Below are 25,068 nucleotides of genomic sequence, written 5' to 3'. Positions count from 1 at the left end.
CTCCACACAAAACATACATATCCCATACAAATACATCCTAATAAACTCTAGGGTCCTATAAAATTATTTATAGTGTGACCTAAGCTTGCCTGCCTCCCTGACCTCCACTTCCACCTAACATCATACCAACTGGGTAGTGTTTTTCATACCCTCAGTATGACTGGGTAGTGTCATTCTTACCCTCAGTATGACTGGGTAGTGTATTTTATAACCTCAGTATGACTGGGTAATGTATTTCATACCCTCAGTATGACTGGTTAGTGTAGTTCAAACCCTCAGTACGACTGGGTAGTGTAGTTCATACCCTCAGTATGACTGGGTAGTGTAATTCTTACCCTCAGTATGACTGGGTAGTGTATTTCATAACCTCAGTATGACTGGGTAATGTATTTCATAACCTCAGTATGACTGGGTAGTGTAATTCTTACCCGCTGTGCTTCATGTTGGGGGGTTTGTCCATGCGGACAGCTAGTTGGATCTTTAGCTCTGCGTCCTGACTGTTCTTGGACACCACCATCTTGTGGAGCTCAGCCTGCTTGGGTCCGTTGGTAGTTGGGTTCAGGATCACCTGGGAATGGGAGAGTGGGAAAGGAAAGGATGGGGGTGACAAAGGGTGAGTGCACAGGAGAGATAATAAACTATTTTACAGAAGGTGATGTAATGATGGCTTCTGGCTTCACCACCACCAAAATATACAAACAGTCTCTCTCATCATACAGTTAGTCAGTGACAGACAGACGTACACATCCTCATACTTTGTTACTATGATGGGAACCGACAGGTGAAGGACATGACAAAACCATGGCTGTCTGGGGAAGACACAAACAAGACAGACTCTCTTTTCATATCACAACCCCCTCTGTAGTTGCTCCATATTGTTATGGAAAAGGTTAGGTAGTTTAGACTACCCCCAGAAGTTTCACAATTTAGTTTTAGCCCTGAACTAGTTCACCTGATTCACCTAGTCAAAGACTTGATGTTTAGTTGCCTTAGGGGTTCTTGAGGTAGAATAGTTCAAATACATGGAACAGTTGGGGATCTCTGAGGAGAGGTTCGAGAACCACTGGTTTAGACCGCTCACTACCACCACACCATCCCCCAGGAGGCATCATCCCCCAGGGGGCAGCAGCAACATATTTGCCCATTGTAGAAGTAGTCAGAATGTAACTTTTTGGACCTGAATGCCAAAACATTTAGGAGATCGAGGTGTGCTCACACTTGACCCATTTTGCATACTCCACCCTACCATAAGACATCCATGTCTTCATCAATGGAAAGGGTAAATGGTTGAATTTGATATAATTTAAAGGCTTACAAACAGGGTTGTGAAACTATTTTATAATTTCTTGACAAAAAATGTTGTTAACATAAAAAATTTGGCTCAAAAACCTTTCATGTCAATTACCAAAAAATGTGATGGCGGGCATAACACAAACTCCTCAGATTATGTAAAATAGGTTCTAAGCCTCAACATATGCACAAATACTGTATTTATAGATCATTTATGACAAAGGATAAACAATGACAATACAAAATATATATATTCAAGAAATTCTAAATTAGTTTGAGAACACTGTAAGCTTTTAAATGATATCAAACTCTACCGTTTATCTTTTCCACTGATAGATGAGTATCATACTAGGGTGGGGTATGGGTCAACCAAAAGCATCTCTGTCTCCTAAATGTTTTGGCATTCGAATCCAAAAAGTAATTTTCTGACCACTTCTGCCATGTATGGAAAGTTTTGTTCAAATCAAAAGGTCAAAAAGTGATTGAAATCAAATAGAACGACCCTGATCGGTTTCAGAACTGTATGCATGAAACCCATTCAGGTAGAGACTACATTTGTGGCAATGAAATCCTCATCTGTATTTAGACTCCATAGACATATTCACCATGCTTCAATTACTTTTAGAGACAAAGAGTGCTTTGAGATGTTAGACACAAGTGTGTGTTTGTTTGTGCGTTTGTGTGTGTGTGTGTGTGAGAGAGAGAGAAATAGACAGAGCGAAAGAGGGGGGGGGGGGGGAGAGAGACAGAGAAGGAGGCAGAAACAGAGATTAGAGAGGTTCAGGAAAACGAGAGAGAAGGAGAAAAACAGGATTAATGGAGGGGGACAGACTTTTAGAGTTATTACTTTTGACCAAAGAGAGAAGAAAATGGAGAATGAAAGAGGAAAAATGAAAGACAATAAGTTGGCAGAATGTGTGTGTATGCACGCTGTCATATTCCGCATGTGTGTGTGCACAGTATGTATGTTGCATGAGTGTGGCACACCCACTCTAACACTGACTGGGAGACAGATCTTTGTGGTGCTCATTGTTTTGTTAGTGTCGCAGTGTTATCAGTCTCTCAAAGGGAGTCTCCATCGGTTTCTCAGAGAGAAGAAGAGGAAGAGATGGTGATGGGGAGAAGAGAGAGGGGGCTCTTCCGGTAGAATAACAGCTCCAGCTCTTGCACATTCTATACAATGCATATCTCAAATATTTCAATGGCATCCATGTCATGGGAAAAACTAGTCTAGGTACATTGCTGTTTGGGCTACATTGTTACATTGCCAGGCCAATGAATGATTGGGTCATTCTAATTGCTAGTATCTGATATAAATACTAACTGATCAAGTGGCTGATATTGATAGTGAATTATATCTATCTTAATAGGTTGATGTACAGTATGTACTGGTGTCTTACCCTCCCCAGCTCCTTGTCTTCAAGGGCAAGTACCCCCGTGCTCTCTGTAAACAGCTTCACTTTGACCATGGGTAACGGGTGCGTCGTAGTGAAGTCGCCCTGAGTGCCCCACCTGAAAGACAAAGGTTCCAACCCTCAGGATTAAACATCAAGTCAAAGTGTATTTGTCACATGCACAGGATATAACAGGTGTAAACAGTACAGCGAAATGCTTACTTGCAAGATCTTCCTCAACAATGCAGTGTTCAATATCAAAGTTAAGACATAGGGAATCCAGAATAGGGTCTTAAAGCTAGAGTCCTTAAAGTCCTACTCCAGGCTCCTTTTCACTTCATTCATCACCCAATTTACTTAACAAAAGGCACATCTATATAGGTGGTCCAGGTATACTCATGACATGGCACAAGTAGGGGGGTGGGCCATTTCTCTTTTGTTCTCTATTGCTCCTCTATTGTTACCGCATGCAAAGGAGCGAGGCCGATGACAGAGGGCACCATCAGATCAACTCCTTGAAGTTTGCAGTAGTCTAAAAAACACAATTTTGCTCAAAACATATTTTTTTACCCTTAATTGTGTTTAAATTACTGTATTTATACATGAGATATTGTTTATCTACAGGAAAAGTTCTAATAGATTGAGCGAGTGTTTCATTGAAACAGTAACAAAGTGCCCCCCACCCCTGCCTCTGTTTTGGTAAAAAGCTGAGGGATGGGACTGGAGAAATGTAACCACTCTCAAATTCATAGACAGAGCGATGGATGCAAGGACTGACCATCCATGATACACAAATTATAGTTTTAACCATGTTTGGAGGTTATACAGTGTTTGTTTACATTTACATGGTTTACAAACCTTGGAGTAAAATAAGCTGAGTTTTGATATGACAGTTAAACTAAGCTCATGAGGCATTTATGGACACGTACAAATCAGCTGGGGTTGACAATCTGGACCCTCTATTTCTGAAACTATCCGCCTCCATTGTCGCAACCCCTATTACCAGCCTGTTCAACCTCTCTTTCATATCGTCTGAGATCCCCAAGGATTGGAAAGCTGCCGCAGTCATCCCCCTCTTCAAAGGGGGAGACACCCTGGACCCAAACTGTTAAAGACCTATATCCATCCTGCCCTGCCTATCTAAGGTCTTCGAAAGCCAAGTCAACAAACAGGTCACTGACCATCTCGAATCCCACCGTACCTTCTCCGCTGTGCAATCTGGTTTCCGAGCCGGTCACGGGTGCACCTCAGCCACGCTCAAGGTACTAAACGATATCATAACCGCCATCAATAAAAGACAGTAATGTGCAGCCGTCTTCATCGACCTTGCCAAGGCTTTCGAATCTGTCAATCACCATATTCTTATCGGCAGACTCAGTAGCCTTGGTTTTTCTGATGACTGCCTTGCCTGGTTCACCAACTACTTTGCAGACAGAGTTCAGTGTATCAAATCGGAGGGCATGCTGTCCGGTCCTCTGGCAGTCTCTATGGGGGTGCCACAGGGTTCAATTCTCGGGCCGACTCTTTTCTCTGTATATATCAATGATGTTGCTCTTGCTGCGGGCGATTCCCTGATCCACCTCTACGCAGACGACACCATTCTGTATACTTCCGGCCCGTCCTTGGACACTGTGCTATCTAACCTCCAAACGAGCTTCAATGCCATACAACACTCTTCCGTGGCCTCCAACTGCTCTTAAACGCTAGTAAAACCAAATGCATGCTTTTCAACCGTTCGCTGCCTGCACCCGTACGCCCGACTAGCATCACCACCCTGGATGGTTCCGACCCAGAATATGTGGACATCTATAAGTACCTAGGTGTCTTGCTAGACTGTAAACTCTCCTTCCAGACTCATATCAAACATCTCCAATCTAAAATCAAATCTAGAGTCGGCTTTCTATTCCGCAACAAAGCCTCCTTCACTCACGCCGCCAAACTTACCCTAGTAAAACTGACTATCCTACCGATCCTCGACTTCGGCGATGTCATCTACAAAATAGCTTCCAACACTCTACTCAGCAAACTGGATGCAGTTTATCACAGTGCCATCCGTTTTGTTACTAAAGCACCTTACACCACCCACCACTGCGACCTGTATGCTCTAGTCGGCTGGACCTCGCTACATATTCGTCGCCAGACCCACTGGCTCCAGGTCATCTACAAGTCCATGCTAGGTGAAGATCCGCCTTATCGCAGTTCACTGGTCACGATGGCAACACCCACCCGTAGCACGCGCTCCAGCAGGTGTATCTCACTGATCATCCCTAAAGCCAACACCTCATTTGGCCGCCTTTCATTCCAGTTCTCTGCTGCCTGTGACTGGAACGAATTGCAAAAATCGCTGAAGTTAGAGACTTTTATCTCCCTCACCAACTTCAAACATCTGCTATCTGAGCAGCTAACCGATCGCTGCAGCTGTACATAGTCTATCGGTAAATAGCCCACCCAATTTTACCTACCTCATCCCCATACTGTTTTTATTTATTTACTTTTCTGCACACCAATATCTCTACCTGTACATGACCATCTGATCATTTATCACTCCAGTGTTAATCTGCAAAATTGTAATTATTCGCCTACCTCCTCATGCCTTTTGCACACAATGTATATAGACTCTCCTTTTTTTCTACTGTGTTATTGATACTTGACTGAGGGACCTTACATATGTTGTATATATATTTTTTATTTAGTTAAGAACAAATTCTTATTTACAATGCCTGTTCAGGGGCAGAACGACAGATTTGTACCTTGTCAGCTCGGGGGTTTGAACTTGCAACCTTCCGGTTACTAGTCCAACGCTCTAACCACTAGGCTACCCTGCCGCCCCAGGGGTGCAGAGGAAGGGTCATTCAGAAATCATGTAAACCCGTAACATTTCACACAGAGTGAGTCCATGTCACTTATTATGTGATTTTTAAAGCAAATTTGTACTCCTGAACTAATTTAGGCTTGCCTAAACAAAGGGGCTGAATACTTACGCAACAACTATATCAGTTATGAATTTGTTATTTATCTTTAAAAAATATATATATATTATTCCACTTTCACATGAGTATATTGTGTAGATTGTTTAAAAAATAAATAATTTTTATCCCACTTTGTAACACAAAATGTGAAGAAATCCAAAGGGTCTGAATACTTTTGCAAGGCACTGTAGATGGATATAACTCGTTTTAGTATAGACATTCCTATTGAGGGCTTTGTAGTATATTCATTTAAAAATGCATGTTATTGCCTTGGATTGAATTAGATGAAAATACATGCCCTAAATTTGAAGACTCCCCCCCCGGAGTCTACCCAAATAAATGACTGTAAAAATAATTGAGACCCGGTCTGAAAGGACCCAAGGACAACCAGACCCGGCCCCGTATAAACCTGGTCTGGTCCGAGTGAGGGAAGCAGCAGAAAAGCAATTTTTTTAGCTAGCTACATTATTAACTGAAGGAGAGAGAGAGAGAGACAGCAGCAACCAAGCCAACTCAAACTAGTTACTAACGTCTAGCTGCCAAAGCTAGGTTATTTATCATCCAATCTGATGACATAGTACCTGTTTTGACTGCATCAAACTGAGAAGATAAGCTAGATTTGAACATTTGATTTGAGTTAAGCTAGCAGGGTAAGCTAATTTACGGCTAAATAGGCTGCTCTTTACCCCATCCTACACAATTACAACAACAACTCAATTTAGAGTATTAAGTAAATCAAATCAAATTGTATTTGTCACAGTAGCAGCCTTCCTGTTGCTGTTGGCTCTTGGTCGTTGTAGCCTATCCTTCTCGTTAAATTTATTTGAATTCCATCTTCCATTGTTCTCCTAATTTGCACACATAGAACCAGAGGCTAGTGCCGCTTTGATGACTTGTAATTGGCTAACAACAACAAGCAACACGCACCACTCTCGTGAAATGTAATTAGATACTTTTCTCTCTCTTTCTCTACTGCAGCAGTCACGTTCAGGTCTGTATAGGTCCTTACCAGCAAATCAGTTATAATTACACATCCCCGAAGCAATCAGATCTGACCCAGATCCGAGGGTCAACTACAGAATTTCGGACCCAACCTGGTCGGGTCCCGGGTAATCAGTTTTGGGTGGACCCATGAAGACCTCTAGGTCTGTACTCTCCTGGAAGCTTCTGATTTGGGTTTAAGGTGGAGGATGAGCATGCTGGGTGGTTCAGTTATCCCACTAGGCACAAACTGATTGTTGGAAACTATGTTTATTCATTGTCATTTCAACAAAAGAAATGTATGTGATTATGTTGAATCATTGTGGAAAACTGATTGGATTTGCAAAAAGTCAACAATGTAAAGGGATTTCGGGAATGTCTGTATTTTCTTCACCTAAATCCACCTTTACCCTAAAACCAATGAGATGGTTAAAATGTTTATTGGTTTTACAATCGAATTGAATTAAAACTAGCATTGAACTGACGTCTGTGCCCAGTGGGATAACACCTGCACAACAGGTCACGAGTGTGTGTGCATTTATTATTTCCCAGTTGCCAAGACAACGTGTGGATTTTATTCAAAACGGTCTGTTCCTTTAAATTGCGAGAGACAAAAGAAATATAAACTCACTCACAGGGGAGGGTAAAGGAAAAGATCAGTTCAAACAAGAAGTGTCTATTGTTTGCCTCGTGTTATTTTTTTTTATCACGGCACACAAAGAAAATGGACACTGGAGATAACCCTGAGCAGACTTTACCCGACACTGATCTGTCTTTGTTTGCCTCTCTTAGGAAAGTCAACAGTTAAGGATGTCATGTGGAGGGCCGGGAAGTTAACTATGTGTGGTGTATTTTCCAAAAAGATGTTTTCTGTCTTATATGATATATTATCTGACAAGGTATAGAACAGCAGCAAGTACATACCTGGCTGAAGCAAAACATTTTACTTAATTTCTTCCTTGAAAAGAGAGTGAGTGTGTGGGAAGGAAGGTCTTTCCCCATCTCTGCTGAAGGACAAATATTGTCTGTCTATGCATAAAATACTTAGAAATGCACTGATTAATTCAGTCAAGTAACTACCCTCTAATTCAACTAAGATGCAAGACGATGACAATCATTGGTCTTGTAGTCAGCCTACACAAAGGCGTATAATGACTTCAAATTGAAAGGAGCCTCCAATGGTAAGGAAAAATAACAGTTGTTTTATTTATTTCACCTTTATTTAAACTAGGTAGGCCAGTTGAGAACAAGTTCTCATTTACAACTGCGACCTGGCCAAGATAAAGCAAAGCAGTGCGACACAAACAACACATGGGATAAACAAAAGTAGGGTCAATAACACCATACAATATATATATAATATATATATATATATATATATACAGTGTGTGCAAATGTAGTAAGATTAGGGAGGTAAGGCAAATAGGCCATAGTGGTAATAATTACAATTTAGCAATTAACACTGGAGTGATACATGCGCAGAAGATGAATGTGCAAGTAGAGACACTGGGTTGCAAAGGAGCAAAAAAATAATAACAATAGGGGGAGGAGGTAGTTAGGTGGGCTATTTACAGATGGGCTGTGTACAGGTGCAATAATTGGTAAACTGCTCTGACAGATGATGCTTCAAGTTAGTGAGGGAGAGATATAAGACTCCAGCTTCAGAGATTTTTGCAATTTGTTCCAGTCATTAGCAGCAGAGAACTGGAAGGAAAGGCGGCCAAATTAGATGTTGACTTTGGGGATGACCAGTGAAATATACCTGCTGGAACGCGTGCTATGAGTGGGTGCTGCTATGGTGACCAGTGAGCTGAGATAAAGTGGGGCTATACCTAGCAAAGACTAGATGACCTGGATAGATGGATAGATGGATAGATGATAGATGACCTGGATCCAGTGGGTTTGGCGACGAATATAAAGCGAGGGCAGCCAGCGAGAGCATACAGGTCGCAGTGGTGGGTAGTATAAACGGATGGCACTGTGGTAGACCACATATAATTTGCTGAGTAGAGTGTTGGAGGCTAATTTGTAAATAACATCGCTGAAGTCAAGGATCGGTAGGATAGTCAGTTTTACGAGGGTATGTTTGGCAGCAAAGGATGCTTTGTTGCGAAATAGGAAACCGATTCAAGATCTAATTTTGGATTGGAGATGCTTAATGTGAGTCTGGAAGGAGAGTTTACAGTCTAACCAGACACCTAGGTATTTGTAGTTGTCCACATATTCTAAGTCAGAACCGTCCAGAGTAGTGATGCTAGTCGTGCGGGCGGGTGCGGGCAGTGATCGGTTGAAGAGCATGCATTTAGTTTTACTTGCATTTTAGAGCAGTTGGAGGCCACGGAAGGAGTGTTGTATGGCATTGAAGCTCACAGTGTCCAAAGAAGGGCCAGAAGTATACTGAGAATCACCAGCAGCAAGAGCAGAGTCATTAAGACTGCAATGATTGTATAATAGATGGATGCATAATAATAACTTTATTTGTATAGCGCTTTTCAATATAAGTAAAGTAGTGCTTCACATCAAATAAATAAAATAGTAATAACAAAGAAACAGACAGGATGAAGGAGAATAAAGGGTAGAGTACCTTATGATAAGCTGTAGACCACACTATCTATCAAGAGAGTTCTCATCTATATTATTCATAGTCGTCTATTTACCACCGCAGACTGATGCTGGCACGAAGACCGCACTCAACCGACTCCATAAGGTCAAAAGCAAACAAGAAAATGATCATCCAGAAGCAGCGCTCCTAGTGGCTGGGGACTTTAATACAGGAAAACTAATATCAGTTGTACCCAATTTTTACCAGAATGTGCAACCAGAGAAAAAAAAAACCTTCAAGACCACCTTTACTCCACACACAGAGATGCATACAAAGCTCTCCCCCGCCCTACATTTGGTCAATCTGACCATAATTCCATCCTCCTGATTCCTGCCTACAAGCAAAAACTAAAGCAGGAAGTACCTGTGATTCGCTCAATACGGAAGTGGTCAGATGACGAGGATAGACTGTTTTGCTAGCACAGACTGTAATACGTTCCGGGATTCATCCAGTGGCATTAAGGAGTATACCACCTCAGTCATCAGCTTCATCAATAAGTGCATCAACGCAGTCATCCCCACAGTGAACGTATGTACATATCCCAACCAGAAGCCATGGATGAAAGGCAACATCCATATTGAGCTAAAGGCTAGAGCTGCCGCTTTCAAGGAACGGGACATTAATCCAGACGCTTATAAGAAATCCCGCTATGCCCTCAGACGAACCATCAAACAAGCAAAGTGTCAATACAGGATTAAGATTTAATCCTACTACACCGGCTCTGACGCTCGTCGGATGTGGCAGGGCTTGAAAACTATTACGGACTACAAAGGGAAACCCAGACGTAAGCTCCCCAGTGACGCGAGCCTACCAGACGAGCTAAATGCCTTTTATGCTCGCTTCGTGGCAAGCAACACTGAAGCATGCACGAGAGCACCAGATGTTCTGGGTGACTGTGTGATAAAGCACTCGGTAGCAGATGTGAGCAAGACCTTTAAACAGGTCAACATTCACAAAGCCGCGGGGCCAGACGGATTACCAGGAAGTGTACTCAAAGGATGCGTGGACCAACTGGCAAGTGTTTTCACCGAGTCTGTAAAAAAAAAAAATGTCCTCTCACTGTCAACTGCGTTTATGTGTAAATATTTGTATGAACGTAACAATATTCAACAACGGAGACATAAACTGAACAAGTTCCACAGACATGTGACTAACAGAAATTGAATAAAAGTAGCAGTCAGTATCTGGTGTGTACTTAATCCCCTCCTGTACTCCCTGTTCACCCACGACTGTGTGGCCAAACACGACTCCAACACCATCATTAAGTAAGCTGATGACACAACAGTGGTAGATCTGATCACCGACAACAATGAGAAAGTCTATAGGGAGGAGATTAAAGAACTGCCATTGTGATACAAGGACAACAACCTCTCCCTCACTGTCAGCAAGACAAAGAAGCTGATCATGGAGTACAGGAAAAGGCGGGCCGAACAGGCCTCTATTAACATCGACAGGGCTGTAGTGGAGCGGGTCGAGAGTTAAGTTCCTTGGTGTCCACATCACCAACAAACTATCATGGTCCAAACACACCAAGACAGTTGTGAAGAGGGCACGACAGAACATTTTCCCCCTCAGGAGACTGAAAAGATTTGGTATGGGTCCCCAGATCCTCAAAAAGTACAGCTGCACCATCGAGAGCATCATGACTGGCTGCATCACCACCTGGTATGGCAACTGCTCAGCATTTGACCGTAAGGTGCTATAGAGGGTAGTGCGTACAACCCAGTACATCACTGGGGCCCAAACTTCCTGCCATCCAAGAACTATATAATAGGCGGTGTCAGAGGAAAGCCTATAAAATTGTCAGAGACTCCAGTCACCCAAGTCATAGACTGTTTTCTCTACCTTCGCACGGCAAGCGGTACCGGAGAGGCAAGTCTAGGACCAAAAAGCAGATATTAAAATATTTTCTAAACTCTTCTTGAACTGCAATGTTGTAGCGTCCCACCTCGACAACAGCCAGTGAAATTGCAGGACGCCACATTCAAAACAACAGAAATCCCATAATTAAAATTCCTCAAACATACAAGTATTTTACACCATTTTAAAGATAAACTTGTTGTAAATCCAGCCACGGTGTCCGACTTCAAAAAGGCTTTATGACGAAAGCACACCAAACGATTTTGTTAGGTCAGCATCTAGTCACAGAAAAAACACAACCATTTTTCCAGCCAAAGAGAGGAGTCACAAAAAGCAGAAATTGAGATAAAATTAACCTAACATTTGATGATCTTCAGATGACACTCATAGGACTTCATGTTACAAAAAACATGTATGTTTTGTTCGATAAAGTTCATATTTATATCCAAAACCTCAGTTTACATTGGCGCGTTATGTTCAGTAGTTCCAAAACATCCAGTGATTTTGCCGAGAGCCACATCAATTTAAAGAAATACTCATAATAAACATTGCTAAAAGATACAACTGTTATGTATGGAATTTTAGATCCACTTCTCCTTAATGCAACCGCTGTGCCAGATTTAAAAAGAACGTTACGGAAAAAGCACACCATGCAATAACCTGAGTACAGCGCTCAGACACAAAAACAAGCCATACAGATACCCGCCATGTTGTGGAGTCAACATTAGTCAGAAATAGCATTCTAAATATTCACTTACCTTTGATGATCTTCATCAGAATGCACTCCCAGGAATCCCAGTTCCACAATAAATGTTTGTTTGATAAAGTCCATCATTTATGTCCAAATACTTCCTTTTCGTTCGCGCGTTTAGCCCAGTAATCCAAATTCATGAGGCCTTATCACTAGGTCCAGACGAAAAGTCAAAAAGTTCCGTTACAGTCCGTAGAAACATGTCAAACGATGTATAGAATCAATCTTTGGGATGTTTTTAACATAAATCTTTAATAATGTTCCAACCGGAGAATTCCTTTGTCTTCAGAATTGCAATGGAACGCAGGTCACTCTCACGTGATCAGCTCATGCCACTCTGGCAGACCTCTGACTCAATCAGCTCTCATTCCCCCCTCCTTCACAGTAGAAGCCTCAAACAAGGTTCTAAAGACTGTTGACATCTAGTGGAAGCCTTAGGAAGTGTATATATGACACCATAGACACTGTGTATTCGATAGGCAATGACTTGAAAAACTACAAACCTCAGATTTCCCACTTCCTGGTTGGATTTTTTTTCTCAGGTTTTTGCCTGCCATATGAGTTCAGTTATACTCACAGACATCATTCAAACAGTTTTAGAAACTTCAGAGTGTTTTCTATCCAAATCTACTAATTATATGCATATGCATATCCTAGCTTCTCGGCCTGAGTAGCAGGCAGTTTCATTTGGGCACGCTTTTCATCCAAAATTCCGAATGCTGCCCCCTACCCTAGTGAAGTTAAGGGCTTGTAAGTAAGTATTTCACAGTAAGGTCTACACTTGTATTCAGTTCTATTCGGCACATGTAACAAAGTTGGATTTGAAACAAGATAGGTAATTAACCTTTCTGGTTTCCCCATCCCGGATCCGGGATCGTGAATACAGACTCAAGCTCATTACCATAACGCAATGTTAACTATTCATGAAAATCGCAAATGAAATGAAATAAATATGCTAGCTCTCAAGCTTAGCCTTTTGTTAACAACACTGTCATCTCAGATTTTCTAAATATGCTTCTCAACCATTGCAAAACAAGCATTTGTGTAACAGTATTGATGGCTAACGTAGCATTTAGCATTAGCATTCAGCTGGCAACATTTACACAAAAAAACAGAAAAGCATTCAAATAAAATAATTTACCTTTGAAGAACTTCAGATGTTTTCAATGAGGAGACTCTCAGATAGCAAATGTTCAGTTTTTCCTGAAAGATTATTTGTTTAGGACAAATCGCTCCGTTTTCTGCGTCACGTTTAGCTATGAAAAAACCCCTGTATCCAGGATTGTGTAAATCTATCAGCAAGCTCATTAGCATAACACAACGTTAACTATTCATGAAAATCGCAAATGAAATGAAATAAATATGCCATCTCTCAAGCTTAGCCTTTTGTAAACCTTCAAATAAAATCATTTACCTTTGAAGAACTTCTGATGTTTTCAATGAGGATACTCTCAGTTAGATAGCAGATGCTCAGTTTTTCCAAAAAGATTCTTTGTGTATTAGAAATAGCTCCGTTTTATACATCACATTTGGCTACCAAAAAAAATCTGAAAATTCAGTCCTCAAAACGCGAACTTTTTTCCAAATTAACTCCATAATATCGACTGAAAACATGGCAAACGTTGTTTAGAATCAATCATCAAGGTGTTTTTCACATATCTCTTCATTGATACATCGTTCTTGGACACATGGTTTCTCCCCTATATCAAATGGAAAAGTACGAGCAGCTGGCAATTGCGCACCGAATTCCACGCAGGACACCAGGCGGACACTTGGAAAATGTAGTCTCTTATGGTCAATCTTCCAATGATATGCCTACAAATACGTCACAATGCTGCTAAGACCTTGGGCGAACGACAGAAAGTGTAGGCTCATTCCTTGCGCAATCACAGCCATATAAGGAGACAATGGAAAACAGAGCTTCAGAAATTCTGCTAATTCCTGGTTGATGCATCATCTTGGTTTCACCTGTAGAATGAGTTCTGGGGCACTTACAGACAAAATCTTTGCAGATTCTGAAACTTCAGAGTGTTTTCTTTCCAAAACTGTCAAGAATATGCACAGTCGAGCATCTTTTCGTGACAAAATATTGCGCTTAAAACGGGAACGTTTTTTATCCAAAAATGAAATAGCGCCCCTAGAGATCTAACAGGTTAAAATCATACATTAAAAACACTGGCCGTCCATGAGATTATGAGAAAATACAAACAATGGAGTTATGATGTGGTAGGACAGTTGTAGTAAGGCCAAGGGGCATTTATAAGTTATGCTACTCAAGAATCAAAGGGTATGTGGTTGATTGAAGTTATCATTAAAGTGAAAAGCAGGAAATATTCCAGATAGTGGCTTAAAGGCCATTTTCTTCTGGTTTCAGGGCTAATGAAGAGGATGGTATATTGTAGTGGCATGAAATTGAGGGCACACAGTCTGAGCTCTGGGAAATTCTACACCACTGAGAGTCTGAAAGGGTAGTCTTATTACCGCATTACCAGACTCCTGCCGCCACCGCCAGTCTAATAACCATGCTAAAATCAATGGCCAGAGGCACGGCAACAAGCAAGGACTCACTGTTACTGTACCTAATCATCAGACATTTTAATTTAGCTGGAGGCTGTGAGACAATAGCCACTTCATGATGTGATAGGAGGGATAATGCAGTGCAAAGTCACACAACAGAGGCTATTACTGAATCTCTCTGCTATGTGGATGGATGATATGAAAATTGTGTCCAGAAGTCTCAAGAGACAAACATATTTTCAATTTAAGCTTTGGAGGACAAGATGATAACTCTTCAGCTAAATGAGGTGGAACGGAAAATAATTACAATCGTGTTCCCCCAGACAACATGTTTAAAGGGCACAGCAGCAGGACTTCACTTAATACCATGCTTTTAGGCCTAACTAACTTAAACATTAGCTACCTGAGCAGCTAACCGATCGCTGAAGCTGTACATAGCTCACCCAATCTACCTACCTCATCCCCATATTGTTTTCATTTACTTTTCTGCTAATTTGAACACCAGTATTTCTACTTGCACATCATCATCTGCTCATCTATCACTCCAGTGTTATTTTCTAAATTGTAATTACTCCACTACTATTTATTGCCTTACCTCCTCACGCCATTTGAACACACTGTATATAGATTTTTTTCTCCCTATTGTGTTATTAACTGTACGCTTGTTTATTCCATGTGTAACACTGTGTTGTTGTTTGTGTCGCACTGCTTTGCTTTATCTTGGCCAGGTCACAGTTGTAAATGAGAACTTGTTCTCAACTAGCCTACCTGGTTAAATAAAGGTGAAATAAAAATAATTTTAAAAAAGGCCAGAGCCTGGACTTTATCTTCATTAATTTCCATTTCAATCAAGTGGGGGAAAACTTTGAGCAAGAGTGTTAAAGAATTCACTCCAAAACTTCATTATCACAAGTTACATAGGCTACTATGAGACACATGTCTAGATTGGACAGGCCCAGAGCTCTTGCGAGATGACTAAGAGGCCAATCAGTATTTCTGCAAAGCTAACAAAGGAAGTGGAAATGATGTTGTGAACTCAGACAGGGGAACTCCTTGACCTAACACTGAACGTGCATGGCATGGTAGTTCAAGGTTACGCCACCAAACACAAACTTCAGTTCTCTGTGTGCTGTGCTGTCTATTCACCTATACTGAAAAACAAGTGAAGTGGAAAGCAGAGGAAAACTCACCACTGGAAAAGGAAGTTAAGAGTTGGCGAGGCTTTACTCTGTGGATCCAGAACTGTCGTTGGCGCTGTGTCATGATGATTCAGATGGGAGAAGACTGCAGAGCTATCAAGGATGCTCACTACCATCCAACCTCCCTTGCATTACATAACAAATCACAGCTTTAATAGGCGCCATTCGCAACGTTAAACAATGCTCTGGGGAAGCAGCGGTGCTCTATAGCCTTAGATGTTAAAGCTAGGAGTCTGTGTTACATGGAGCGCCTGTGTTTAACTCTCCTTAGCTCAGAAATGCAGCACATTGTTCGCATTTCAAAGCTAAGGTCTGAGTGTATTACCATCATCAGTATATTACCATCAGGTATGGCTGCCATGTGTACGCATGGGTACATTCATTTAATCTTCAAAAGCTGACATGCCAAGACCAGGGATAATCCAATTAGACCTAAACAGGCAATGCTCTCTCTGCTGTAAACACTCAGGTTCCTATTAAAGTCGAAAAAAGCTGCATCTGAAATGTCCACACACATCTACATTATATATACAAAACTAGTATGTGGACGCACCTTCAAATTGGTGGATTTGGCTATTTCAGCCACACCCGTTGCTGACAGGTGTATAAAATCGAGCACGTAGCTACAGTGGTTCCTCCTTTAAAAGTTGCGTCATACTGCGACACGCCTTGCATGCTGCCTCGGCATTCTGTGGCACGTCATTTAATTCTCAGCCATTTTTTCTGTTCCTGCAAGTTATTGCTAGTTTGACCACCAGAGGGCATATTTGAGAAGCATTTGATAGTATTCTGTATTGGCATTACCAGAGAATTTAAAACCTTTTTTGTAATAACATAGTATATTGGATTGCTTTTAAGAAATTTGGCTTAATTCATTTGATTAATACTGTGGTGTTTCTATTCAGAGAAAAAGGAAGCCCTCACGGTTTCTATGGCGCTGTACAACACGACATCGGGAGTAGGCTACAGGATCGGAGGATTCTAAATGGTTTGCCTTTATTAGACAACTTCGTTACAATATTTCGGTAAATCAGTGATATTTATTCCGATAGTAATTTGTTATGGATCCATAACTAAATCAACATGTGCATCTTGAAAGAGTATTTTTATCATTATTTTATTAACGAAATGTGTTTATTTCTTTATTAGGCTACTGTCCAGTCTACAATAAATACTGTCGTAAATATGTAGAAAATAGTCAAAATAAAGAAAAATCCTGGAATGAGTAGGTGTGTCCAAACTTTTGACGGGTACTTGCTTAATTAGATTAATATTATGATGATTAATACTATTCCATGAAAAATGAAATACCCTCTGCGTTTCTGTTAGAATGGAACTGAAAATATGGCGCTGTACAATGTGATTCCATTTGTGCTATTTCATAGTTGTGATGTCTTCACAACATAGTTGTGATGTCTACTCCATAATTAGACATTAGACATTACTCAACACTAGTGAGACTCATTTCGCCTATGGTAGGCCTACAGTACATCAAAAAATATTTTTTTTCAATGATGTTGACTCTCCTCCAATAATTACATTTAGAGGATTGGAGGACTAAATTCATATTTAAGGGGCATTTTCCATTGGGATCTGTGAGACTATCTGAGAATATCTAAGTTTTTAAATATAATTATAAATTAATTAATAACAAATCACATTGTTTAAAAAGTAACAATATTTTTGAGATTTCGTTTTCATTTTTTCCTAGAGTTTGAGTGAGAAAAAGGCAATTCTTGAACATGGGTTGAGACATTCTCACTAATTTGTAAATAAAGCCAGTACAATGTGATGTCGGGAATAGGCTACAGGATTGGAGGATTCTAAATTGTTTGCTTTCATCAGACGTTACTCAACACTAGTGAGACTCAATTCGCCTATGGTAGGCCTACAGTATATCGATATATATTTTTTTCAATGACGAGACTCTCCGCCAATAATTACATTTAGAGGATTGGACTCTAAATTAATATCCAAGGGGCATTTTCCATTAGATATTATCACAGATCCTAAGGGGCTTTAATATAATTATAAATGAATTAATAATAATCACTTTGTTTAAAAAAGTAACAATATTTGAGATTTTGTTTTCATTTAACCTAGAGTGAGTGAGAAAAAGGCAAAAAAAGCAGACATCAGTTGCTTATATTCAGTCAACACATACAGTGCCTTGCGAAAGTATTCGGCCCCCTTGAACTTTGCGACCTTTTGCCACATTTCAGGCTTCAAACATAAAGATATAAAACTGTATTTTTTTGTGAAGAATCAACAAGTGGGACACAATCATGAAGTGGAACGACATTTATTGGATATTTCAAACTTTTTTAACAAATCAAAAACTGAAAAATTGGGCGTGCAAAATTATTCAGCCCCCTTAAGTTAATACTTTGTAGCGCCACCTTTTGCTGCGATTACAGCTGTAAGTCGCTTGGGGTATGTCTCTATCAGTTTTGCACATCGAGAGACTGACATTTTTTCCCATTCCTCCTTGCAAAACAGCTCGAGCTCAGTGAGGTTGGATGGAGAGCATTTGTGAACAGTAGTTTTCAGTTCTTTCCACAGATTCTCGATTGGATTCAGGTCTGGACTTTGACTTGGCCATTCTAACACCTGGAAATGTTTATTTTTGAACCATTCCATTGTAGATTTTGCTTTATGTTTTGGATCATTGTCTTGTTGGAAGACAAATCTCCGTCCCAGTCTCAGGTCTTTTGCAGACTCCATCAGGTTTTCTTCCAGAATGGTCCTGTATTTGGCTCCATCCATATTCCCATCAATTTTAACCATCTTCCCTGAAGAAAAGCAGGCCCAAACCATGATGCTGTCACCACCATGTTTGACAGTGGGGATGGTGTGTTCAGCTGTGTTGCTTTTACGCCAAACATAACGTTTTGCATTGTTGCCAAAAAGTTCAATTTTGGTTTCATCTGACCAGAGCACCTTCTTCCACATGTTTGGTGTGTCTCCCAGGTGGCTTGTGGCAAACTTTAAACAACATTTTTTATGGATATCTTTAAGAAATGGCTTTCTTCTTGCCACTCTTCCATAACGGCCAGATTTGTGCAATATACGACTGATTGTTGTTCTATGGACAGAGTCTCCCACCTCAGCTGTAGATCTCTGCAGTTCATCCAGAGTGATCATGGGCCTCTTGGCTGCATCTCTGATCAGTCTTCTCCTTGTATGAGCTGAAAGTTTAGAGGGACGGCCAGGTCTTGGTAGATTTGCAGTGGTCTGATACTTCTTCCATTTCAATATTATCGCTTGCACAGTGCTCCTTGGGATGTTTAAAGCTTGGGAAATCTTTTTGTATCCAAATCCGGCTTTAAACTTCTTCACAACAGTATCTCGGACCTGCCTGGTGTGTTCCTTGTTCTTCATGATGCTCTCTGCGCTTTTAACGGACCTCTGAGACTATCACAGTGCAGGTCCATTTATACGGAGACTTGATTACACACAGATGGATTGTATTTATCATCATTAGTCATTTAGGTCAACATTGGATCATTCAGAGATCCTCACTGAACTTCTGGAGAGAGTTTGCTGCACTGAAAGTAAAGGGGCTGAATAATTTTGCACGCCCAATTTTTCAGTTTTTGAAATGTTAAAAAAGTTTTAAATATCCAATAAATGTCGTTCCACTTCATGATTGTGTCCCACTTGTTGTTGATTCTTCACAAAAAAATAAAGTTTTATATCTTTATGTTTGAAGCCTGAAATGTGGCAAAAGGTCGCAAAGTTCAAGGGGGCCGAATACTTTCGCAAGGCACTGTATCTCAAGACAATCATGGCATATTTGAACGCGTAATTCGTTATAGACCCATTTTTTATTTTGTATTAACAGCTCGTTTTTGAATGTTAACTGTGTTAAGGGTGGAGTTTTGGGTGGGGTGAGGAAAGGCATGACTTTAATCTTCCAATAGGCTATAAGTATACAGTAGATTGAAGATTTTCCTCACTTTGATTATATTGTAGCACCATGACCAGGATCTCTATTAATTTAAGTGAGCAGATTAAGGCTTTCAGGAGGAACAGAAAATTGGAAAATCTAAAAGTAAGTAGACCTTTATGTAGTAAAATCAAGGTAAAATAAATAAATAAAAGACCTACAACACCTTCGGTAGGCCTACAGTATATGTAAAAAAAAAGAATTAATCTCTACATGTAGGTCTCCTGATTTAAACCCGATCAAACTTACTTGTTTGGCATCAACTGAAAACATTAATCTGTAACTCTGCCAAGCCGACAAGCAAAGATGAACTGGTGAAGGCCATCAAGAGGTGTTGTCTAGAGAAATTGAGGATACAACAATGCAAAAAATACATTGATCATCTCAGCAAGGTTTTACCTGTGGTCGTGGAGCTGGCTGGAAGTGCGACTAAAATGTAGTTTATATAAACATCTGCATTTGAATGTATTTTTTCTGGTTATTTTATTTGATTAACAAAATAATAAAGATGTTGCTGAATAAATACTGTACAGATGTTTTGAGTTAGAAATGTAACACTTTAGAGTACTTAAGCATCATACATTGCAAGTTGGGGGATTTTCACAACAGTAGCCGGGCTATAAAAAGTCTATTGTCCTGCTAATAGGAAACATTTGCATGATGGGCTACACTTGCTACAGTTGTGAAAAACAAGTGTTTGAAAACCTGTTTTCAAAATGCCTCCAGTTGTCCATCATTACTGTAAATAAAAACACAGCATCTTGTTTACATATTGTTTACATTCTTTATATCTACCTTTCCAATTCATTTTAGAGTTTGGAATTTACAACTGTGCGCTTTTAATTAATAGTTCCATTGTTTAAATCGAACATGCAGACTTTTTGTCTTTCAATGATGGTTTTATGTAGGATGCTACATTTTTGACCAGTTGCAATTGTAAGTAGGCCTAAAAAGCCTCAGCCTACCACAATCACATACGTTATTTATATAGGCCTAGGCTCTGAAGACATAGACTCCAATTAAGCCCTCTTGTTGTTTGTAAAGTCAAATTAAAATGATGATTATTGTTGAAATGAATTGCTCGACTGGTGTCGGTTTTCACCATCTGTTGGTGTGCAACACTAGCATAACAAGCTAGCTATATTTTCAGCACCAGCCTACCAGCACCCTACCCCGGCCAATTAAGTTCTACCCGGCCAAACCCACTGGGCCAATTGTGCGCCGCCCTATGGCACTCCCAATCACGGTCGGATGTGATACAGCCAGAATTCGAATACACACAGTTGAAGTCAGAAGTTTACATACACCTTAGCCAAATACATTTAAACTCATTTTTTCACAATCCCTGACATTTAATCAGAGTAAAAATTCCCTGTCTTTGGTCAGTTAGGATCACCACTTTATTTTAAGAATGTGAAATGTCAGAATAATATTAGAGAGAATTATTTATTTCAGATTTGATTTCTTTCATCACATTCCCAGCTGGTCAGAAGTTTACATACACTCAATTAGTATTTGGTAGTATTGCCTAAAAATGGTTTAACTTGGGTCAAACGTTCCACGTAGCCTTCCACAACCTTCCCACAATAAGTTGGGTGAATTTTGGCCCATTCCACCTGACAGAGCTGGTGTAACTGAGTCAGGTTTGTAGGCCTCCTTGCTTGCACATGCTTTTCAGTTCTGCCCACACATTTTCTATAGGATTGAGGTCAGGGCTTTGTGATGGCCACTCCAATACCTTGACTTTGTTGTCCTTAAGCCATTCTGCCACAACTTTGGAAGTATGCTTGGGGTCATTGTCCATTTGGAAGATCTATTTGTGACCAAGCTTTAACTTCCCGACTGATGTCTTGAGATGTTGCTTCAATATATCCACATAATTTTCCATCCTCATGATGCCATCTATTTTGTGAAGTGCACCAGTCCCTCCAGCAGGAAAGCAGCCCCACAACATGATGTTGCCACCCCCGTGCTTCACGGCTGGGATAGTGTTCTTTGGCTTGCAAGCCTCCCTTTTTTTCCTCCAAACAAAACGATGGTCATTATGAACAAACAGTTATATTTTTCAAAATTGTAGCAGTGGCTTCTTCCTTGCTGAGCGGCCTTTCAGGTTATGTCGATTTAGGACTCGATTTACTGTGGATATAGATACTTTTGTACCAGTTTCCTCCAGCATCTTTACAAGTCCTTTGCTGTTGTTCTGGGATTGATTTGCACTTTTCGCACCAAAGTACATTCAACTCTAGGAGACAGAACGCATTTCCTTCCTGAGCGGTATGACGGTTGTGTGGTCCCATGGTGTTTATTCTTGTGTACTATTGTTTGTACAGATGAACATGCTACCTTCAGACGTTTGGAAATTGCTCCCAAGGATGAACCAGACTTGTAGAGGTCTTGGTTGATTTATTTAGATTTTCCCATGATGTCAAGCGAAGAGGCACTGAGTTTGAAGGTAAGCCTTGAAAAACATCCACAGGTACACCTCCAATTGACTCAAATGATGTCAATTAGCCTATCAGAAGCTTCAAAAGCCATGCCATCATTTTCTGGAATTTTCCAAGCTGTTTACAGGTAATGTCAACTTAGTGTATGTAAACTTTTGACCCACTGGAATTGTGGGATACAGTGAATTATAAGTGAAATAATCTGTCTGTAAACAATTGTTGGAAAAATTACTTGTGTCATGCACAAAGTAGATTTCCTAACCGACTTGCCAAAACTATAGTTTGTTAACAAGAAATTTGTGGAGTGGTTGTAAAACTAGTTTTAATGACGCCAACCTAAGTGTATGTAAACTTCCGATTTCAACTGTATATAAATATATATATATTTCAGAACATTAACCGCGTGTAGGTAGATACGTGTGTAGGTAGATGTGGAAAGATAGACACAAATTATTTGTTGCAAGTTGGGGAGGGGGAGGGGGTCACACCTAGCTCGGCTATTAGACAATTCTTTAGAAAAGGTGGAATAGTCTATTGTTCAGCTAATAGCCCATCCTGCGACGCTTGTGAAAAACGAATAATAATAATTTCCCCCCTTTCCACATGTTAAAGATTCCAATAGATAGTGTTTTTAGCCACAATCGGCCCCAACCCCAATTAATACATTTGGGCACAGTCGATAGCGTGCTGAACTTCGGGCTAGAATGTTGAGGGTTTGAAACCTTTTCCCTGCTTGTTTCATTACATTATTATGCCGGTCTCAGAGCAAATAGCCTGGAATGTTACTCCCATCTCATTCCTCACCCTCTTCCACATGTCATTCAGCACGCTTGTGGGCATGCTGGCAGGATGTACTGTTTTTTATTCTGTATATATGAATTACAAAATCATGTTTCTAGTCTATTGGATAGTCACAATGTGTAATCATTGGTGTCCCAGGAGCAGCAGTGGTAAACATGGTTGAAGTGTATATTTGTAATACATACTTGCAGACACAGCACCATTCACAGAATGGAGTTTGATATTGGATATGACAGAAAAAAACTTGCAAAATAGCGATTTTCGTAAATTTACTTTAGGACTAAAATATGCACAATCATTTGTCTCTACATTAAGTAACATATTCCTCTCAACTGTACATTTTTTGCTTGACTCGTTATGACTTTATAACTACTTACATTTGCCTCCCAGTAATGTTTTGTCAGCCATCTTTGCTGAAGAAAGCCAGGCTCCGCATCAAATTCGTCATTGGAACCACTCGACATGATTGGTCAAATAAAAACCTTGGGACCAAAATGCATAATGAGTGTTCTAACTCCCCTTTGTGGTGGTCTGGAGCAATGAAGCCATGACGCTGGGTACCCCTAAGTCCCGCGGTGTAAGCTCGCAACTTTTAAAGGAGGAACCACTGTATGCAATTTCCATAGACAAACATTGGTAGTAGAATGGCCTTACTGAAGAGCTCAGTGACTTTCAACGTGGAACCGTCATATGACCTTTCCAACAAGTCAGTTTGTCACATTTCTGCCCTGCTAGAGCTGCCCGGTCAACTGTAAGTGCTGTTATTGTGAAGTGGAAACGTCTAGGAGAACCAACGGTTCCAGCTGCGAAGTGGTAGGCCATACAAGGTCACAGAACGGGACCACCGAGTGCTGCAGCACGTAGTGCATAAAAATGGTTTGTCCTAGGTTGCAACACTCACTAGCGAGTTCCAAACTCCCTCTAGATTCAAAGTCAGTCCAAAAACTGTTAGTCTGGAGCTTAATGAAGTGCGTTTCCATGGCCGAGCAGCCGTACACAAGCCTAAGATCACCATGTACAATGCAAAGCGTCGGCTGGAGTGGTGAAAAGCATGCCGCCATTGGACTCTGGAGCATTGGAAATGCATTTTCTGTGCTTCCAACTTTGTGGCAACAGTTTGGGGAAGGCCCTTTCCTGTTTCAGCATGACAATGCCACCGTGCACAAAGTGAGGTACATACAGAAATGGTTTGTTGAGATCGAAAGAACTTGACTGGCCTGCACAGAGCCCTGACCTCAACCCCATCGAACACCTTTGGGATGAATTGGAACGCAGACTGCGAGCCAGGCCTAATCACAACATCAGTGCCCTACCTCACTAATGCTCTTGTGGCTGAATGGAAGCAAGTCCCCACAGCAATGTTCCAACATCTAGTGAAAAGCCTTCCCATAAGAATGGAGGCTGTTATAGATGCAAATGGGGGAACAACTCCATATTAATACCCATGATTTTGGAATGAGATGTTCGACGAGCAGGTGTCCACGTACTTTTGGTCAAAATATTTGCTAGCCTCTCTACACTGGCTTCCTGTTAAGGCTAGGGTTGATTTCAAGGTTTTACTGCTAACCTACAAAGCATTACATGGGCTTGCTCCTTCTGATCTCTCCGATTTGGTCCTGCCGTACATACCTACACGCACGCTATGGTCACAAGACTCAGGCCTCCTTATTGTCCCTAGAATTTCTAAGCAAACAGCTGGTGGCAGGGCTTTCTCCTATGGAGCTCCATTTTTATGGAATGGTCTGTTTATCCATGTGAGAGATGCAGACTCAGTCTCGACCTTTGAAGTCTTTATTGAAGACACATCTCTTCAATAGGTCCTATGATTGAGTGTAGTCTGTCCCAAGGGTGTGGAGGTGAATGGAAAGGCACTGGAGCGATGAACTACCCTTGCTGTCTCTCCCTGGCCGATTCCCCTCTCTCCACCGGGATTCTCTGCCTCTAACCCTAATACTGGCTTACTGGTGCTCTTACCATCCCGTCCCTAGGAGGGGTGCGTCAGTGGGTGGGTTGAGTGGGTTGAGTCACTGACGTGATCTTCCTGTCCAGGTTTGGCGCCCCCCTCGGGTTCGTGCCGTGGAGGAGATCTTCATGGACTATACTGGGCCTTGTCTCAGGGTAGTAAGTTGGTGATTGAAGATGTCTCTCTACTGGTGTGGGGGCTGTGCTTTGGCAGAGTGGGTGGGGTTTTATCCTGCCTGGTTGGCCCTGTCCCGGGGTATCGTCGGACGGGGCCACAGTGTCTTCCAACCACTCCTATCTCAGCCTCCAGTATTTATGGTGCAATAGTCTACGTGTCGGGGTGCTAGGG

At 41.0% G+C, this 25,068-nt stretch overlaps 1 protein-coding gene across 2 annotated transcripts in view; it reads right to left on the bottom strand.

Moving 5' to 3' along the window:
* Positions 1–25,068, bottom strand: part of LOC110501720 (calcium-dependent secretion activator 2) — a 265,033-nt gene that overhangs the window by 132,294 nt on the left and 107,671 nt on the right. For both annotated transcript variants that reach the window (XM_036952033.1, XM_036952031.1), the window contains exons 7-8: positions 2,691–2,802; positions 429–568 (exon numbers count right to left, since the gene is read on the bottom strand). In XM_036952033.1, the coding sequence (XP_036807928.1) occupies positions 429–568; positions 2,691–2,802 (252 nt within the window). The remainder of the gene's footprint in view (positions 1–428; positions 569–2,690; positions 2,803–25,068) is intronic.

The sequence above is a fragment of the Oncorhynchus mykiss genome, chromosome 2 (assembly GCF_013265735.2).
Source record: "Oncorhynchus mykiss isolate Arlee chromosome 2, USDA_OmykA_1.1, whole genome shotgun sequence".
NCBI classification, from domain to species: Eukaryota; Metazoa; Chordata; class Actinopteri; order Salmoniformes; family Salmonidae; genus Oncorhynchus; species Oncorhynchus mykiss.
Note: the sequence above shows the minus strand (reverse complement) of the source record. Positions and strands in the feature narration are given on the sequence as shown.